This window comes from Tupaia chinensis, unplaced genomic scaffold (assembly GCF_000334495.1).
Source record: "Tupaia chinensis unplaced genomic scaffold, TupChi_1.0 Scaffold145685_1, whole genome shotgun sequence".
NCBI lineage: Eukaryota > Metazoa > Chordata > Mammalia > Scandentia > Tupaiidae > Tupaia > Tupaia belangeri.
The window spans coordinates 5,586,136-5,602,750 of NW_006205542.1; the positions used below are offsets into that span (position 1 = coordinate 5,586,136).

Sequence of the window (16,615 nt, forward strand, 5' to 3'; positions counted from 1 at the left end):
ATGAAAATTATTACAGGAGTATTTGTTTGTGTGTGTGTGTAGGGGGGAGATACTGTAAAGTTTTCTAAGTTTTAATGTCTGTGTTATTCTGACCATTTAAAATTCTAGAATGAGGTAGGAAAAGAGGAAATTGTTATATGGCTTCTACTTCTTGTGGAAATTGTGATTAAATTGACACATATCTATATCCTTTAGATTTGTGAAATTACTGTTTTATCATAAATAATTCAATAAAACTTATTCTACAGCAGTTACCTGAACTCTTTGGAGGAAGAATACATGTCTAATAAATAACACTAGTTTACTTTCCTGCCACGTGAATTAATTTTAGCTTCCTTATACATTCATTTATGGGAATTGGCCAAGCTTTGTTGTTGCTGGTGGAGGAATGTGTGTGCATGGGTGTGCACATATTTTTGCTACAATGCAGAGGAACACCTTTAGGAAAAGACAATTCGAAGAAGTCACACTGTATTGTATTTATTTAAAGGCAATTAATATTTATGTTTTATTTTAAAGTAACTATTTGGAACCTTTCTTCTTTCCTTTTTTGTTTTCTTCTCGGTACATTTTAGGATTAAAGGCTGTTTTCTTTTCCCCTTGAGTCGCTGGTCTAACTTTCCTTGTTCTGTGCAACAGCTCAGCAGAACCCAGCAGCTCAGCTTCCTGCCAGGCAGCAGGAGATTGAAATGAACCGACAGCAGCGCTTCTTCCGCATCCCGTTCATTCGCCCTGCTGATCAGTACAAAGACCCTCAGAGTAAGAAAAAAGGCTGGTGGTACGCCCATTTTGATGGACCCTGGATTGCCCGGCAAATGGAACTTCACCCTGACAAACCACCCATCCTTCTTGTGGCTGGTGTGTATGATTCATGTAAAAAAAAAAAAAAAGTTTATTTGTAAAACCAAAGATTATAAACCCTCTGAAGACATTCTATATATAATTTAGTAAAATTAAAATTCAGGATCAAGGAATGGAATTTTGCAGTTAAATCACATTTCTTGTTAATTGCTTGGATTGATTTGTCCTATTAGGGCACATACAAACTTGTCTGTGTCCTAAAAACTTTTTCACTGGTGTTTAATTGTGCCTATTGATTTGTAATGGGTTGAAAGTAACATTTTATTTTTAATTAAACTTGACAACTTCATTTGATTAACTGCAGTGCTTATAAATTTTGAAAGAGTTTTTTGTGGGGCACATATTTAAGTTGTTTTGGTTCATTTATTAGGTTGTCATCACAGAGGAAGAAAATTAAGTCTTAAAGAGTTCTCAAATATATGAGAATTGGTAGTTCAGGAGTAAAGTTTAAAAAAAAAATGGTTTCGAAAGAGAGTTCTGGTCATCCTCTGGCATCTTGTGTCTGCAGGTAAGGATGACATGGAGATGTGTGAGCTCAATCTCGAAGAGACTGGCCTGACCCGAAAGCGCGGGGCTGAGATCTTGCCAAGGCAGTTCGAAGAAATCTGGGAGCGCTGTGGAGGCATCCAGTACCTTCAGAATGCAATTGAGAGCAGACAGGCTCGGCCCACATATGCAACAGCCATGCTGCAGAATCTGTTAAAGTAGATGTTGCACGTTAACCTTCTAGATGGGAGTCTTTCCCACAGCACTCGGTAGGGTGTGGGCCCCAGAGGTTTAACCATTCCAACAATCATGTTAGAATTACTTACACAAAGTGAACAGATTTTATTAATCATGGCTTTTTGTTCATTTGTTTAGGGTTAATTATGGTAATGAACTTGGGACCTAAAAATTATTTTCCTGTATTCAGCCGTAACTCTTCATTAAGCCTCTTGTGATTCTAATACTTGTTACACTTGGACAGATTCTGACATTTTTCATCCTCTGCCAATAGACCCTCTTAAGTCCATTGTGGTTACAATGTTACTTAGGAAGAGGATTTTTAAAAATTCAAAACTACAGTACTTCCTTGTTAAGAATGGTACAGTACCATTTAACTGGAGCAGTGAAACCTTAGCTTACATTTCTTACAAAAATTAAGGCACTTAACATGCTCAAGAGGCCGATGTTTCGGTTGGAAAAGTGGTGTACTTTCTTTACTAACTGTTTCAGAAATTTATGGAAATTTCCTCCACAGGTGAAAATTCTAATATTTTTCCTTTGCAGTTTGTCTTGGTATATGAGTGAAACCAGTTCTTCCTAAGTTCTAGAATTCTAGAAAGAGACTTAATGTATTCTTGATAAAGAAGGTACTGCACAGATTTTTCTCTTCTAGCATATTGTGCATTGCTATCAGAATATTCTTTTTATATTTCATGGATAATTAAAGGAAATCCAGCCTGTTGAAATGCCTAAAAGTTTTGAGATTAAGTTTTGTTTCACTTAGAAAAGGAAATAGATTTTAGGTCGTACTTTGGCTTAACTGGGCTGAATTAAAATATTCTTTCAACTTCATCTCAGCTGTGATTTTGGTATCAGAATCTTGTCCAAGTTGTTTCATATGATATAAATTGATGTTCTGCCTCTGATATCTTTCTTTTTTTAAAAAAAAAATTCCTAAGTGTCTTTTCTGGCCTTTGAGATATTGGCAATTGTAGAGCTGTTTTATAAGCTTTGTAACTCAAAAGCCTTGTACTTAGTAATTGCTTGTTTCACATAACAATTTTTAAAAAGTTTTCTTTGTGTGCTGTTAGTTTTGATCACATGTCAGCAGTTTCAAAGTTAATATGACTTTCATATTCTGAATTTACAGACAAAAAATACATCAAGGAGTTAGGTTAACATAATTCTAAGGAGTCTTGGTTGTATTTTAGGATGCAATTAGAAAGTGAAATTACTCTCTGCACTTTTATTTTCCTGTTTTTTAAGGACACTAACCTGTTAAATAAAATTCTGGTGATTTTTTTTTTTTCTAGAGAAAATATCTCAGCTAGGAAAATATTTTCTAGCTGATTAGATCAGTGTTTGTGGGCTACAGACACTGTTTCAGAGTTGCTTCTCATACTGTCTTAGTACAGAAATATTTATTTATTATGATACTGTGTAAGTGATTGTCTTGTGTTAAAGAAATGAAATGGTCCTGTCTGTGCTATTAATTGAAAATGTGAATGTGATGATCTTTTGGAGGTTGTATTTCTGCATTGACTTATTCACCTTTGGGTCATTTGGTCCCTCTTATTGGTGACAGAAGGTGTAGTTACTGAAATAAATGACCTGTTTTCTCTCTTCCATCTCTTGCCTTTAATTGGTATTTTGTTTGTATAGAATAGTGAATGATAGGAACCAGCAGACAGCATAGTGGTGGGCATAGTGGTTACATCGCTAGATTCCCATGTAGTTGACTGCAGTTCAAGTCCCGGACCTGGTGGCTTAAACTTACACTGGACATAGGTGCATGTGTACCCGAGAACCCAAGAGAAGAATGGAGGAAAAGGGCTTGTGGCATGGCCATTCCTCCTAGGAGTGATTTCTCACTTTCTCTCTTTCTGGCGAGTACATGCACCCTATAGCAAAAAAAATCTCTCTTAAAAATGAAAAAGAATAATGAATGATAAGCTTAGTGTCCTCACCAGTAACAAGTAAAGTCTTCAAATAAAATTTAGTAATCAAATTGATTTTTAATGACCTGTTACTTCAGTATACTTTTCAGAAATAGTTTTATGTATCTCCTAGATATATTGATACCACTGGAAAATTTAATGCAATGGTTAAAATGATTATAGTGAGAGGAGTTAATTTCTTGAAAATTTTGTACGAGATATGTCACCACAAAGCATTGTTAAAGGTTTTTAGCTTTTGACTCTAATGGTACATTTAGAGTTAATCTTAAGCCATTTTTTTTTTCTAATTATGTCACACAGCTGGCCTAGAAGATACCCATTTAAAATTGTCTCCTGAGTTAATTTTGGCTACCAGGAGAACTGCCCTAATTCAAATAGAGTAACCTACATCTCATAGACATGCAAACTGAAGCCCCTGTGCTGGAGAAATCTAGGACCCGAAACCTCTAAAGGGCAAGGGCAAGGGCAGAAATGTTCCAAAAGATGTTGAAGGGGCTCTTTTGCCCTGTTCACAATCAGTCCCATCAGTGCTAGGTGAAGACTATGGGAATCAAAAGAAAATTAACTTGTATTTTAATCAGGCATGCTAACTGAGATTTAAAATGAGAAATTTAGTGTTGTGTAATAAACTCATCTTCTCTTAATGCTTGTCTCATTTAATACCAGGTCCTTCCATAGTGTATGTTTTGCAAAGGTAGCATACTTACAGTCCTAAAAATGAGAGGACTAAATGTTTTCACATTCAATTCAGTTACAGTGTAATCCCTTCCTACTAGCACAGAGGAGAAGTGTATTAGGAGCTGTGGATACTCATGGAGAAAAGGAAGTTCCTCTAATTCATATATGTTAAGAGAAGACTGAGTTTTCTTAGTTGTGAAGGTGGGGAGATAGCACCTTCTCAGAGGACTCTATGGAGAAAAAATAAAATATTCTGTTACAATCTGCTTCTGTAATGACTTTTTTATAGTTCATTCTTTCCGGTAACATAGTTTCATTTTGTAAGAAAGCAAAAAAAAAAAAAAATGTTGCTTTTTAATGAGTATAGGAGGGAATGGGACAGAGAGAGATTTTATTTTTTTTCTGAAACTAGCAAGTAAAATTTAATAAGGAAATAGGAGAGAGAGATTTTTTATGCTATGTCTCTTGCCCCAGCCTCCCAGTTAGCTAGGAATACAAGTGTGCATCACCTTGGCTCACCTGTTGAAATTGGACTGGAAACGAAACCCTCGTCATCTGTAGGGCCTCCGCACTGTACAGCAGCACCCTCCTGCCTGTGCTACTGGGACTGGCCCAAAGATTAACTTCAGTGAACAATAGGTGGTGTCTGTGGACGCTTAGGTAATAGAAACTCACAGAGAAGAATAATGAGTATTGTTTGTAGGGCTTTATTAACTGGATATTACAAAAATATTTCCATTCACAGGTTATAACTGGTTCTCAGGGGATTCGAGTATGTAGATCTTTAGTTTATTTACCTGAAGTAGCTTTAGAATACTTGGATCAGTGGAATAAATATTTATTGAGTAATCAGTTAATATAATGTCAATGATGTTCTTTTATGCAAGAAACAACAGAGATCTAGGGAAGTCAATTGAGTTCTAAATGGTGAAACGACACAAATGCCTTTGCTCCAATTGTGTAGTAAGAAAAATCAGAAGTTTTTACCGGCGTTGCCCCCCTCGTCCCCCTACCCCCTGAGGATTTATAAAGGGGCTGCTCTTCTTTCATTTTACATCCAGGTTTCTTCTATTGATACTTATCAGTAATAATAAAGATTGAGAGTTTAATTTTTCCTAGAAGATAAACTCACGGGGGGAGGGGAGGACAGACAATATCTAAAACTATGCACAAATTGAGGGAAGCAGTTGTCATAAGAAAGAGAAGAGCAGGGTTGGAGAGGAAGAAACAAGATGGCTTTGGAAAACTCTGCATCCCAGACTGAAAACCCTTCTGATCCATTTTAGGCGACAAACCGCTCTTAGGTCTTTGCTGTTGTAGAATGAGTTGTGTGTAACACAAGAGCAGAACCTGTGGTTAGTGACACTTGGGTCAAAGATACACCTAGTGTTTAAGTTCCTAGCCTTTAGGAGCAGTGCTGCCACCCTGGAGAGCATCGGCAGTGAGTAACCTGGACCTCGGCTGCATGGGAGGGCACAGTGCCGAGACTTTGAGACGTAGAGCCTAGCCATCTTGGAGCCACATCTTAGAATATGATTAAGTTCAATTCAAATTAATGTGTTCTTTTTTCCTCATTAGTACCTAATGCATGAAGTAAATTTGGTTGTCTCAGAAGTTTTTCAGGAGATAAGTAGGAAAAATTAATGCACATTGGAAAGGAGAATCTTTAATCCTAATTTATACCAATGCAGAATCTCACCTTCAAACCACAAGTAGGCTGATGAATTGGCCATTTTCTTTCACTTCTGAATGTTCATCTAGTTACAACTGTTACATAGTTTTTCCTCATTTTATTAAAAATGTATGTCTCATACTTTCCTAAAATACTGGTGTACTAGAAAAACAAATAATAAATGCTTTCTATGTAGAACTTCCTCTTGCATCTTGTGTTTTTTTTTTTTTTTTTAAATACAGTTATAGGGTGTCATAAACAGCACTGTGTGTGTTAGATATGTATTGGCTGTGTCTTTTTTTTTTTTTTTTTAAGGTTTTTTTAAATATTTTTTTGGTGTGTTTTTTTTTTTTTTTTTTTTAAGGTTTTTGCTGTAGGGTGTGTGTGTGCTCACCAGAGAAGAGAGAGACAGAGAGACACAGTGAGAGGGAATGAGAAATCACCCCCAGGGGGAAGGCCATGCTGCAATCCCTCCTCCTCCATTTTCCTCCTGGGATTTTGGGCATGCACACACATTCCTGTGGTTTTTATAAGTTGCCAGGTTTGGGACTCAAATCGTGGTTGGCCATATAGGAGTCCCGTGGCTTAACCACTATACCACTTGCTGGCCCCAGTTATTGGCCATGTCCTAGGTGGAATACACTGGAGAAGTCTGTAATCTAGAAGCTTCATCCATTTATCAGGGCTGGAGCCCTGCTTTCGGTAGGTGGTTATGAGAACAGGCAAAAAACTCAAGGTGATTGATACTTTGAGCTTTGGCTCCAAACTCCTGTGTGATCTCCATCTGGAGAACAGGCAATAAAAAACAATTTTACCTACATAAGAGACAAACCAAATAAATCTCGGTTGCCTTTCCTTAGGCCCTTACTAATTTGTTAGAAAACACAGGTATGCAAAATTGGAGTCTCAAGGACAGTCCATCTCTGTAGGGCTTTCAATACAGCTGATCTATAACGCCTCCTCCATGGCCCTCTTCTGGAACCCGACATGATCTTGGTGGACCTCAGAGTACCTGGAAACTGGCTGTCTTACCTCACCAGCAGTTTACTGGCTGGTTGGAAAAGATCAGTCTAAAAGATGGGTGATGCAAAAAAGAAGCACTTTACCACAGAAGAGGAATTCTTCCCACAGAGTATTTACCTACTTCTCTTTCCCCATCAGAAACGATATTCCCTATACTAACTAGAGCACAACTGAATTACAGAGGGTGGAGAGCATATTACCAAGAGGGGATTAGGGTAGATCACTTTCTCTATTAAAATTTTTCATGCTTTTTTAGTTGGCCTATCATGCTTCTAGCAAGTTTGTTTTCCTCCAAAAAATTCTATTTTTTTTTTTTGGGGGGGGGAGAGGTTTTTGCTATAGGGTGCGTGCGCTCGCCAGAGAGACAGAAAGCGAGAATCACCCCCCAGGGGGGATGGCCACGCCACAATCCCTTCTCCTCCATTCTTCTCTCGGGATCTTAGGCATGCATGTACATGCACCTGGCATGAGTTTAAGCCACTGGGTCCAGGACTCGAACCATGGTTGACTACGTGGGAGTCCAGTGACATAGCCATTATGCTAACTGCCGGTCTCTCCTCCAGAAAATTCTGAAGTGGGCAGGTACGTGATATGCCACCATTCTTTGCTCTGTGTCACCTTGTTATCATAGTTTAAAGGCTTTGTCACACATAGATTTTGACTTTTGGAAAATATTGGGACAGGAATAATGATAAAACGCTACACATTGTGGGACCAATAGGAGTGGATTTTTAAGGGTCTGTATCGCTTTTGCCTGGGGAAATACCTTTTTCTAAAAGGTTGTCAGCATTATAAGTAAATACTTTGTTTTTATTTTCTAATTTTTTTGTAATTGCCAGAGGGTGAGTGTATTCACCAGAGATAAACAGGAGCATGGTCATGCTGCAGCCCCTCTCCACTCTTTATCCTGTTGGAATTTGGGGCATGCATGTACATGCCTGGCATGTTTTTCAAGCTGCTGGGGGCAGGACTCGAATTGTGAGGTGACCATGTGGAATCGGACTTTCTTGATAACTAGACTGCAAGACCAGGCAGCCTTGTTTTAATTATTGAAATTTACTGTTAAATTGCTGCTGATATTTACTGTTTTGCTGGCTTTGGGCAGCAATAAAAATCTCTGTGCTTGGGGCCAGGCAGTGGCGTGGTGGTTAAAACACTAGACTCCCACATGACCGACCATGGTTCAAGTCTCAGACCCAGTAGCTTGAAACTCGTGCTAGACACACGTATGTGTGTGCCCAAAATCTCAGAGGAGAAGGTATTGCAGTGTGGCCATCCTCCCTGGGGGTTGATTTCTCACTTTCTCTCGCTCCAGTGCTCTATGGCAAAAACCTAAAAAAATGAACAACAAAAAAATGTTTTAATTTCTAAAAATCTCTGCTTAAAATTATTTATCAAATGTGTAAAGCAAATTGAGGGAGAATATCTAGTTAAAACACAGACTTGTCTTATAAATCTCAGTAGAGGGCTTATGATATTTTATTGAAATTAAGGTTTTGCAGTAGATAAATTTGATAATGGAACATTTGAAAGAGAGGAATTTTTCAGTAAGTAGCAGACTAAAAACAAGCTGAACTGGATTACTTTGATGCCAGTCTAGTTATACACACACCAACATTAGTGTGAAGAAGTATTCAAAGACATTATTAGAGGAAGACATTGTTCATCTGTGCTGGAAAACAGGAATTAGTCATGTTTTGTAGCACAACCTCACCACCCCTCATCCCCACCAATACATCTTCCTTTAACTGAGTAGGAACAAGAAAAGTAATATTTGCCATTTATGTATATTTGAGCCTCAGTTCCTTTTTCTTTTAAAAAACAATTCAAAAATGATTGGCAATAAAACAATCTACCATATAAGCAGTAATAGCGTATATGAAACTAATGTGCCTAAAAACAGGGTTATTTGAGCTTGTGTGTATATGTATAAATAAATAAATAAATAAATAAATAAATAAATATATATATAAGATATTGTAGTGTGGAACAAATATACACTTACCACAGTGTTCACATACTATATACATTGATATGTTTAAAGAGAGCTGTATCTCCTTACATAAGCAGTCATCTGTTAAATGTACATTCTAACATGGAAAAAGCTTGCTATCAGATAAATTGTTCGACTCTCAAAACAGTAAGTTGCACTTGATGCAAATAATCTGTGAATAATACTTAAGGACAATTGGAAGCAAGCCTGGTTTACTATCACTTTGACTATCATTCAAAAATAGTCAAAATATGTTTCACTGACTGTGTTTTGGGTTTTGATAATAAGCATCTTTTTCCTCAGAATTCACCAGTCATCTAGTACTTGACTTTTCTATACTTGAAATTCAGCGTGTGCTGGTTTTGTGTTGGACTCTATCACGTGCTTGGATTCTGATAACAGTGAACATCCCTGCCTCTCTTCAGAATATTGACAGCGTAAATACACTTTTCCTTGAGAAAGCAAATAATCTCTCTTGATATAGCTTAAAATGATAATATGTGTATTTTTAGTTTTTAATTTCCTTCCCAATCTTGATGGTTGTTAAATTCTTCATATTCTATATTCAGTAATTCGGAATCTCTCTTCTTGGTTACCTGGAAGAGAAATAATTTTGAGAATGTAAGAAATGCTACTTCAGATCAAACTAATGGTTTGGTATTACCATTACTGGTAAATGAGAGGATATGCTTGTTGTTTAGGATATTTTCTTTGAAAGGCTAATGATGCCCTCCAAATATTTGTAACTTTATAGCCCACTAGAAAAACCTATTTAGATTATCGGGCCAACCCATTTCTCTGGGCATGGCATGGCCAGTTGCCTGGAGTGAAAGATAGACACCAACTGCAGTAGACACCATCACTCTATCACAACACACATTGCATTCACATCCGTCCTCCGAATCTCTTCCCACACAGCAGTCCATGTGGCTGCAATTAGCATCGATACTTCAGGTTCCTCATTCTTTCATTGAAGTAGAAAATAAATCTTCAAGTTCATTCCTGTTGTAAAAATGAGCATTTCCTTTTTTTTTAAGAGTTTTTTTTTTTTTTAATAGGATATATGCACTTGCTAGAGAGACAGAAAGCAAGAAATCACCTCCTGGGGGGGGGGATGGTCACACTCCAATCCCTTCTCAATTCTCTTGGGATTTTGGACATGCACACCCACGTGTGCGGCATGTTTCAAGTCACTGGGTCTGGGACTTCACTGTCGACTAAGTGGGAGTCCAGTAACATAACCATTATGCCATCCCAGCATTTCCTTTGAATCACTGCAAATCTCCCTCTTTTAAGTTAATCCTCAAAATTTTTAATTGCCAAAAGGCATGTGTACTCACCAGAGATAGATAGGAAGGCAGAAAACGAGAGAGAGGGAGAAAGTACCCCCCAATGAGGCATCGTCATATCACAATCCCTTCTCTCCATTTCTCCACCCTGTTGGCATTTGGGGCATGGATGCACAGTGCTCAGTGTGTTTTTCAAGCCACCAGGGCCAGGATCAGAACCATGGTCAGCTATATGGAATGCAGTTTCCTTAACCACTAGGCTTTTGGGCAGACCCTGAATTGGGAACATAATTCTATCTGCTATTTGAGGATTTAGATGGTGTTTGCTTTATCCTAGCTAAAATTTTAAATACACTTTTGGAAAACAAAACAATCAAAACAGAAGCAATCCAAGTATTTGGTTATTTGGTCAATGAAAGATTATGTGTCCTATTGTTCTTTTATGGTCCTCGCCCAGACTTTCTGTTATTCCAATTTCTCTAAGGACATTAAAATGGCACACACTATTCCCACTGTGCACTTGTATACATAAATTATGATTAGTATTTGGTGTGATTGCCTCAGTATCCTTCTTGAGTGTATACTGACTCTGATAAATTTTCCAAATGTAACTTTGAGGTATTTGTCTTCATCTAGCGTTATGGATCTCAGGTATTGTAGATGTTGGCTAATAACAAACCCATTGTTTTCACTAAGAATAGGTAAAATTTTGGGGGCCAGCAGGTGGTGTAGTGGTTAAGGCAGTGGATTCCCACATAGCTGACTGCAGTTTGAGTCCCAGACCTAAGACCTTGAAACTCACACTGGACACGTGTGCATGTGTGCTCCAAATCCTCAGAGCAGAATGGAAAAAAGGGATTGTGGCATGACCATCCCCCCTGCGGAGTGATTTCTCACTTTCCCTTCCCTCTTTCTCCCTCGACCCTCTACAGAAAGCACACACACCCTCTGCCAAGAACCAAAAAAAAAAAAAAAGTAATTTTAGGCTAAAAGTTGCTCAATGTTTTATTCTCCAAAGCTATATTTTAAAAGTTATCTAATTCTGGGGACCAGCAGATGGTGTAATGGTTATGTCGCTGGACTCCCAGGTAGTCGACAGCGGCTCACGTCCCAGACCCAGTGTCTTGAAACTAACCCTGGGTGAGTGTGTGTGCAAGTCCAAAATCCCTAAAGGAGAATAGAGGAGAAGGGATTATAGTGTGGCCATCCCCCTGGGAGGGGGGTGATTTCTCACTTTCTGTCCCCTCTGTGTCTCTCTGTCTCTTTGGTGAGTGTATGAATCCTACAGCAAAAATTTCTCTAAAAAAAAGTTAGCTCTGTATAATCTGGTTGTACACAAGTGTTATTTTCCTTTGTAAAATAAAACTATTTCAATAAAATAAGTTGATCGAATATTTTAGAAGAGACATTTAGGACAATAGAAGGAGCACTTATCTGAGGACAAACTTTTTGGAGTTTTTCAAAGTAGTCATTATTCACAAATCATGCTACTACAGTCTTTTTCAAAAAGTAATTTTGCTTTAGCTAACTATTATTTGAAATGAAAAGGATCTGAAAAAAAATGGCATGAAATTACTTCAGTGCCAGGAATTATCATGAGAAGTTCAATCCTGTTGAAATGCATTGGATAAAAACCACTTTTATTAAAAATAAAAGTTTGGGAACAAATTACTTGGATTGTTTCTGTTATTTTGTTGTTTTATCTGTGCATTTCAGTTAAAGTCAGCCTTCTGTCTTTATCCTTCTTGCACCAGGAAATATCTTTATTTACTCTTCTTAAAACAATAGTAAAAACTAGTGAATAAAGGAAAAGTGCTTTGGGCTAGCTCCATGGCCTAATACGTAAGGGAGCCAGACCCCAAATGGCTGCCCACACAATTAAAATCCCAACTCTGGAGGACAGAAAAACATGCCAGACTTGTTTTTATGTGCCCCAAATCCCAGACGGGTGAAAAAATGGACAAGGGGTTGTGACCACAGCCCACGGGGGTGGCAGGTGCTTTCTTCCTCTCTCTCTTTGTCTCTGGTGACTTCATGGCAAAAAAAAAAAAAAGAAAAGGTGAGAAGGTGAGTATTTTAGAAGAGACATCATTTAGGACACTAAATAAAGCATCTATATATTTGTTCACCTCTATTTAAAACAAGGATTAGGTACAAGAGTGTTTTTAATTTCCTTCAAAACTCAAATTTAGCAATTAAAACCAATGTAGAAAGTATAATTTTTACCTTGATATTTTGCTGATGTTGGAGCTTTTCAACACTCGTTTCATATGCTTGATTTTTATAGTGATCTGGTAACCTACAAAAGAAAGCAAAGGCATGATATCCTTTTTTCCTGGGTTTATCAAAATTAATAACTATAGCTTTCTACGGTTTTACTTTTTAAATTGTGACAAATGAAAATGGATAGCACATTTTTGCAGGTGGAGTCCACTTGAGTTGGAGGAAGTGTGCTTTTTGCCTCTCCCCCGAGTCTTGCCATTCAGTTGCCTTACTATATTTTTAGGCCCTGGTCTTAGAAGGATTGCAGGGAGCTCATGGGAAAGACGAGGGGATAAATTCAGTTTGCAGAAAGTGGACTTATTTTTCAAGTAAGTTTTTATTTTTGGGGGGAAGATTTTTGTGATATAGCATGTGCGCTCACTGGTGAAACAGAGACAGACAGAAAGTGAGAAATCACCCCCAACCCCATGGGGAGATGGACATGCTGCAATCTGTTCTCCTCCATTCTCCTCTTGGGACTTTGGGCACACGTGCACATGTGCCCAGAGTGAGTTTTAAGCCATTGGGTCTGGTCATCGAACCTAGGGCGACTACATGGAAGTCAAGCAACGTAACCATTTATGCCATCTGCTGGCCCCTCAAGTAAGTAAGTTCTGAGTTGTGGTTGCTGAACAACTCAGAAATCAAAATAGCATTTGGTCATAAAATTTTAAAATAAAAATGTTAAAAAATGTGATGTATATTATTCCAGACTTTTATATTTCTGTTGTAGTATAGACATGGTTTTTATTTCATGAGTTTTACTACTTGAGTTTTTATATCATAAAATGGGTTTAATATTTAGGAGACACTTTTTTTTTTTTAATTTGCCAGAGGGCATGTGTGCTCATCCAGAGAGAGAGAGAGAGAGAGAGAGAGGGAAAGCAAGAAAGCACTCTCCGAGGGAAATGACCACATTGCCACCTCCTCTCCTCCATCTTCTCATCCTGTTGGGATAGGGGGCATGCACACACATGCATTTGGCATGTTCCTCAAGCTGCCAGGTCCAGGATTCAAACCATGGTATTGGCCACGTGTGGGATTCAGCTTACTCAACCACCAATCTCTGAGCTGGCCTGCTACCTTCCTATTTATGTTCCCTTATCAGGTCATTGCTCTCTTCTTTTTTTTTCTTCCAACATTCTGTCCATTATAATTTCGGAAAAGTGAGAAGGAGGGAAATCCTATTGTAGCCCTATTGATCCTATTGATGGAAAGAAAGCAGGGAAGGGAAAGAAGTGTAGTTTACGGAGGTTGAATAACAAGTTCTTTATCCCCATTTAACCAGCTAGAGCAGTATGGTGAGTTTCTATTTGCCTTGATTGGGAGATACGGAGGTTCTGAGAATACTAGAGGGAAGGTCAGATACCCAGGGTCAGAACTAGGAGACCACAGGCGAGGAGACTATGGGACTAGAAACTTTCCAAAGGACACGGTGAAACCAAGACAGTTGTACGTCACTATATATGCTAATGTAACTGAATTGCCTGAAGTGATTACTCAGATTATTAATCAGAATAAGTTATAACAGCTGGATGGGCCTATATTAAAATCCTATCTGAGCTGGCTTGGTGGTGCACTGCTCAAGTGAAACCGAACCCAGATGGAAGATCATGGATTCTGTTCCACAGTCCACCTGGCTGCCTGGGAAGGCTGAGGGGGATTGTGCTGTGAGAATGTTGAGAGGGTTTGTGTTTCTCTCTCTCTCTCTCTTTCTCTCATGAAGGAAAGAAAGCAAAATAAAATCCCCTCTTCTTCCTCCTCCTATTTTCTCATTATCTGGTGAGGAAAGGACTCAAAAGGAACTTAGAAACAGCTATCTGGAGAGAAAAAAATAAGACTTCTTTCTCCTCACTCCACGTCTGAGGTGTAGCATGGTCATGAAACTATGACCTTGCTGTACTGACAATATGAACGTCAACTTTATTAAGACAGACTCATAAATATCACTCTGTGCCACTATTTAACCTGGCCTCTAAATATGAAACAGTCTTTATTATTATAAATAATGTCACAGAACAGATTAGGCCTATTAAAAAAAAGTGTGAACTTTTAGATATGAAGTGGAAAAGTCATAATTTACCCTGTTAGATATAGATTTACATTTTCTGTGTATGTGTACTGGCTAGCTGTGATCAATGTTGAACTCATTAAGCCAAAAAAGGGACCTTGAAAAATGAAAATTTTGTTTATTCTTGGGAGATTTTTGCCAAGTAAGTTCCTAGTACAACAAAATCTATGTATAGGACATCTAAAATGGAGGGAAATGAAAAATGTATGGAGTGTAGTCATAAATATTGAATGGAGTAAAAGAATAGAAGGAAAAATAAAGGTGAAATTGCAATGAATGACAATGACTTTGCAGTAAAACGACAAGTAATGGCAGCAGTTGAAATTGTCTTTTGTGTGTCAGTGGACTCGTCCTCTCAATCAGTCTCTCCACATCATTTTCCTATCTTCTTTCCTTTCAAGTAGACTAACAAAAATGCAGCCAAGTTTACAGTTCATAACAGAATGTTGTGTTCCAAGTTGTCTGGGTATCACGAGACTTGAGGAGAACTAGAAATCTTCATGGTCCCTACTGACTCATAAGGCAACCTGCATCCTCAAGTCTGGTTCATGAATGGAAAGCCAATTATATTTCTCCTCCTTTCCATCATTCCAAAGAACTTCTCTTAACCTTTCTGTCCAGATATGAAGGATAGAATGGTTAAAGACATCTAGAGAACGGACTATGATGAGATCATTAAAACCCATGCTACAAAAAGCATTAAAGATGTGGGGGAAATGTCCTAAGTAAAAATAGCTGACTACAAAACAAGAAATCAATCTGATTCCATTTTGGTTTAGAAAATTCTCTAAGAACCAATTCTGTATAAAAATGGACAACAAAAGATACAGTAGTCAATATAATGAATTAGATTTTTATCTTCTTTCTCATAATTTTGTGTATTTTCCAACTTTCTTATGATAAAATCTATTTTGTTTGCAAACAGGAAAAATCCTCAAATTTTATATTCACAACAATTTACATAGTGTTCTATTTTTCTTTCTTTTTTTGAGAGAGATTTTTGCTATAGGGTGTGTGTGCTTGCTGGAGAGACAGAAAATGAGAAATTGCCCCCGTAGGGACTACACTGCAACCCTTTCCCCTCCATTCTCCTCTTGGGATTTTGGGCACATACACATGCCCAGTGTGTTTCAACCCATCAGGTCTGGGACTTGAACTGCGTTGACTACGTGGGAGTCCAGCGCCTTAACCACACGCCACCTGCTGACCCCTAAGTGTTCTATCTGAAGTGGACTTGTGTCCTTTCTTCTATGCTTATTGGTCTTAAGGAAACACTACCAAAGAGCCTAGGACCTAATAATGTGTGGTCCTTGGAGCAGCAGCAGCAGCAATCTTATCTGAGCCCCAAGCAGACCTATTGAATCAAAATCAGCCTGGCAGGGCCTGGCTATGTGTGTTTTAGTGAGCCCTCCTCTGGGTGGTTCTGATGCTCTCTGAGGCTTGAGAACTGTGGGTTTGGAGGACCATCTGGATTTGTTCTATAATGTGTTTCTCACAAGTAAGAATGATGAGATTCTTGAGTCTGTGAAGAGAGTATGCTTGACCTACCTGCATGGAACTCTCTTTCCTTTCATGACCTCACATTCCTCTCCAGGGGCACAGAGGCCTGGGTCCTGGTGGTCCAGGTTCCCCTGGCTCTCATACTCCGGTCTGCAGCGACATTCCACCTCCTGAGTCCACTCGTTTCTCACACATTGAGCAAATTCACCGCAGGCCAGGAACTTGCAAGGATCGGCTTGATCAGCTGTAAGAGACAGGCAGATTTAATGAAAGTATGATAACAGACTGGATTGAGAGTCTGTACTTTTGAAAATTGAGTTTATATACACAGGTGATAATATAGTTAACTCCGAACAGAATTATGTGCAAATTTTAGTCCCCTAAATTATCTGGAGGCCTTGTTAAAACATTCCTGTGCCCCCCTCCCCAGCCCAGGGTTCCAGGTGCAGGCGGTCTGGGATGGTGACTGAGAATGTATTTCTGAAAAGGTCCCAGGTGATGCTGATGTGACCGATCTGGGAGCCCATTTCAATAACCTCTGCATTAGAGAGAGAAGATTTTTTTTAAAAAAAGCATTTATAAAGTAGTCATTTATGAGGACAG

At 38.4% G+C, this 16,615-nt stretch overlaps 2 protein-coding genes across 11 annotated transcripts in view; one reads left to right on the forward strand and one right to left on the reverse strand.

Moving 5' to 3' along the window:
- Positions 1-3,194, forward strand: part of MYO6 (myosin VI) — a 109,179-nt gene extending 105,985 nt beyond the window's left edge. For all 10 annotated transcript variants that reach the window (XM_027768235.1, XM_006168327.1, XM_027768242.1 and 7 more), the window contains 2 exons: positions 640-858; positions 1,370-3,194. In XM_027768235.1, the coding sequence (XP_027624036.1) occupies positions 640-858; positions 1,370-1,569 (419 nt within the window). In that variant the 3' untranslated portion in view covers positions 1,570-3,194. The remainder of the gene's footprint in view (positions 1-639; positions 859-1,369) is intronic.
- A 6,211-nt stretch (positions 3,195-9,405) lies between these two features.
- Positions 9,406-16,615, reverse strand: part of IMPG1 (interphotoreceptor matrix proteoglycan 1) — a 120,400-nt gene continuing 113,190 nt past the window's right edge. The window contains 3 exon segments of the mRNA XM_027768229.1: positions 9,406-9,486; positions 12,406-12,478; positions 16,061-16,256. Coding sequence (XP_027624030.1) covers positions 9,406-9,486; positions 12,406-12,478; positions 16,061-16,256 — 350 coding nt within the window.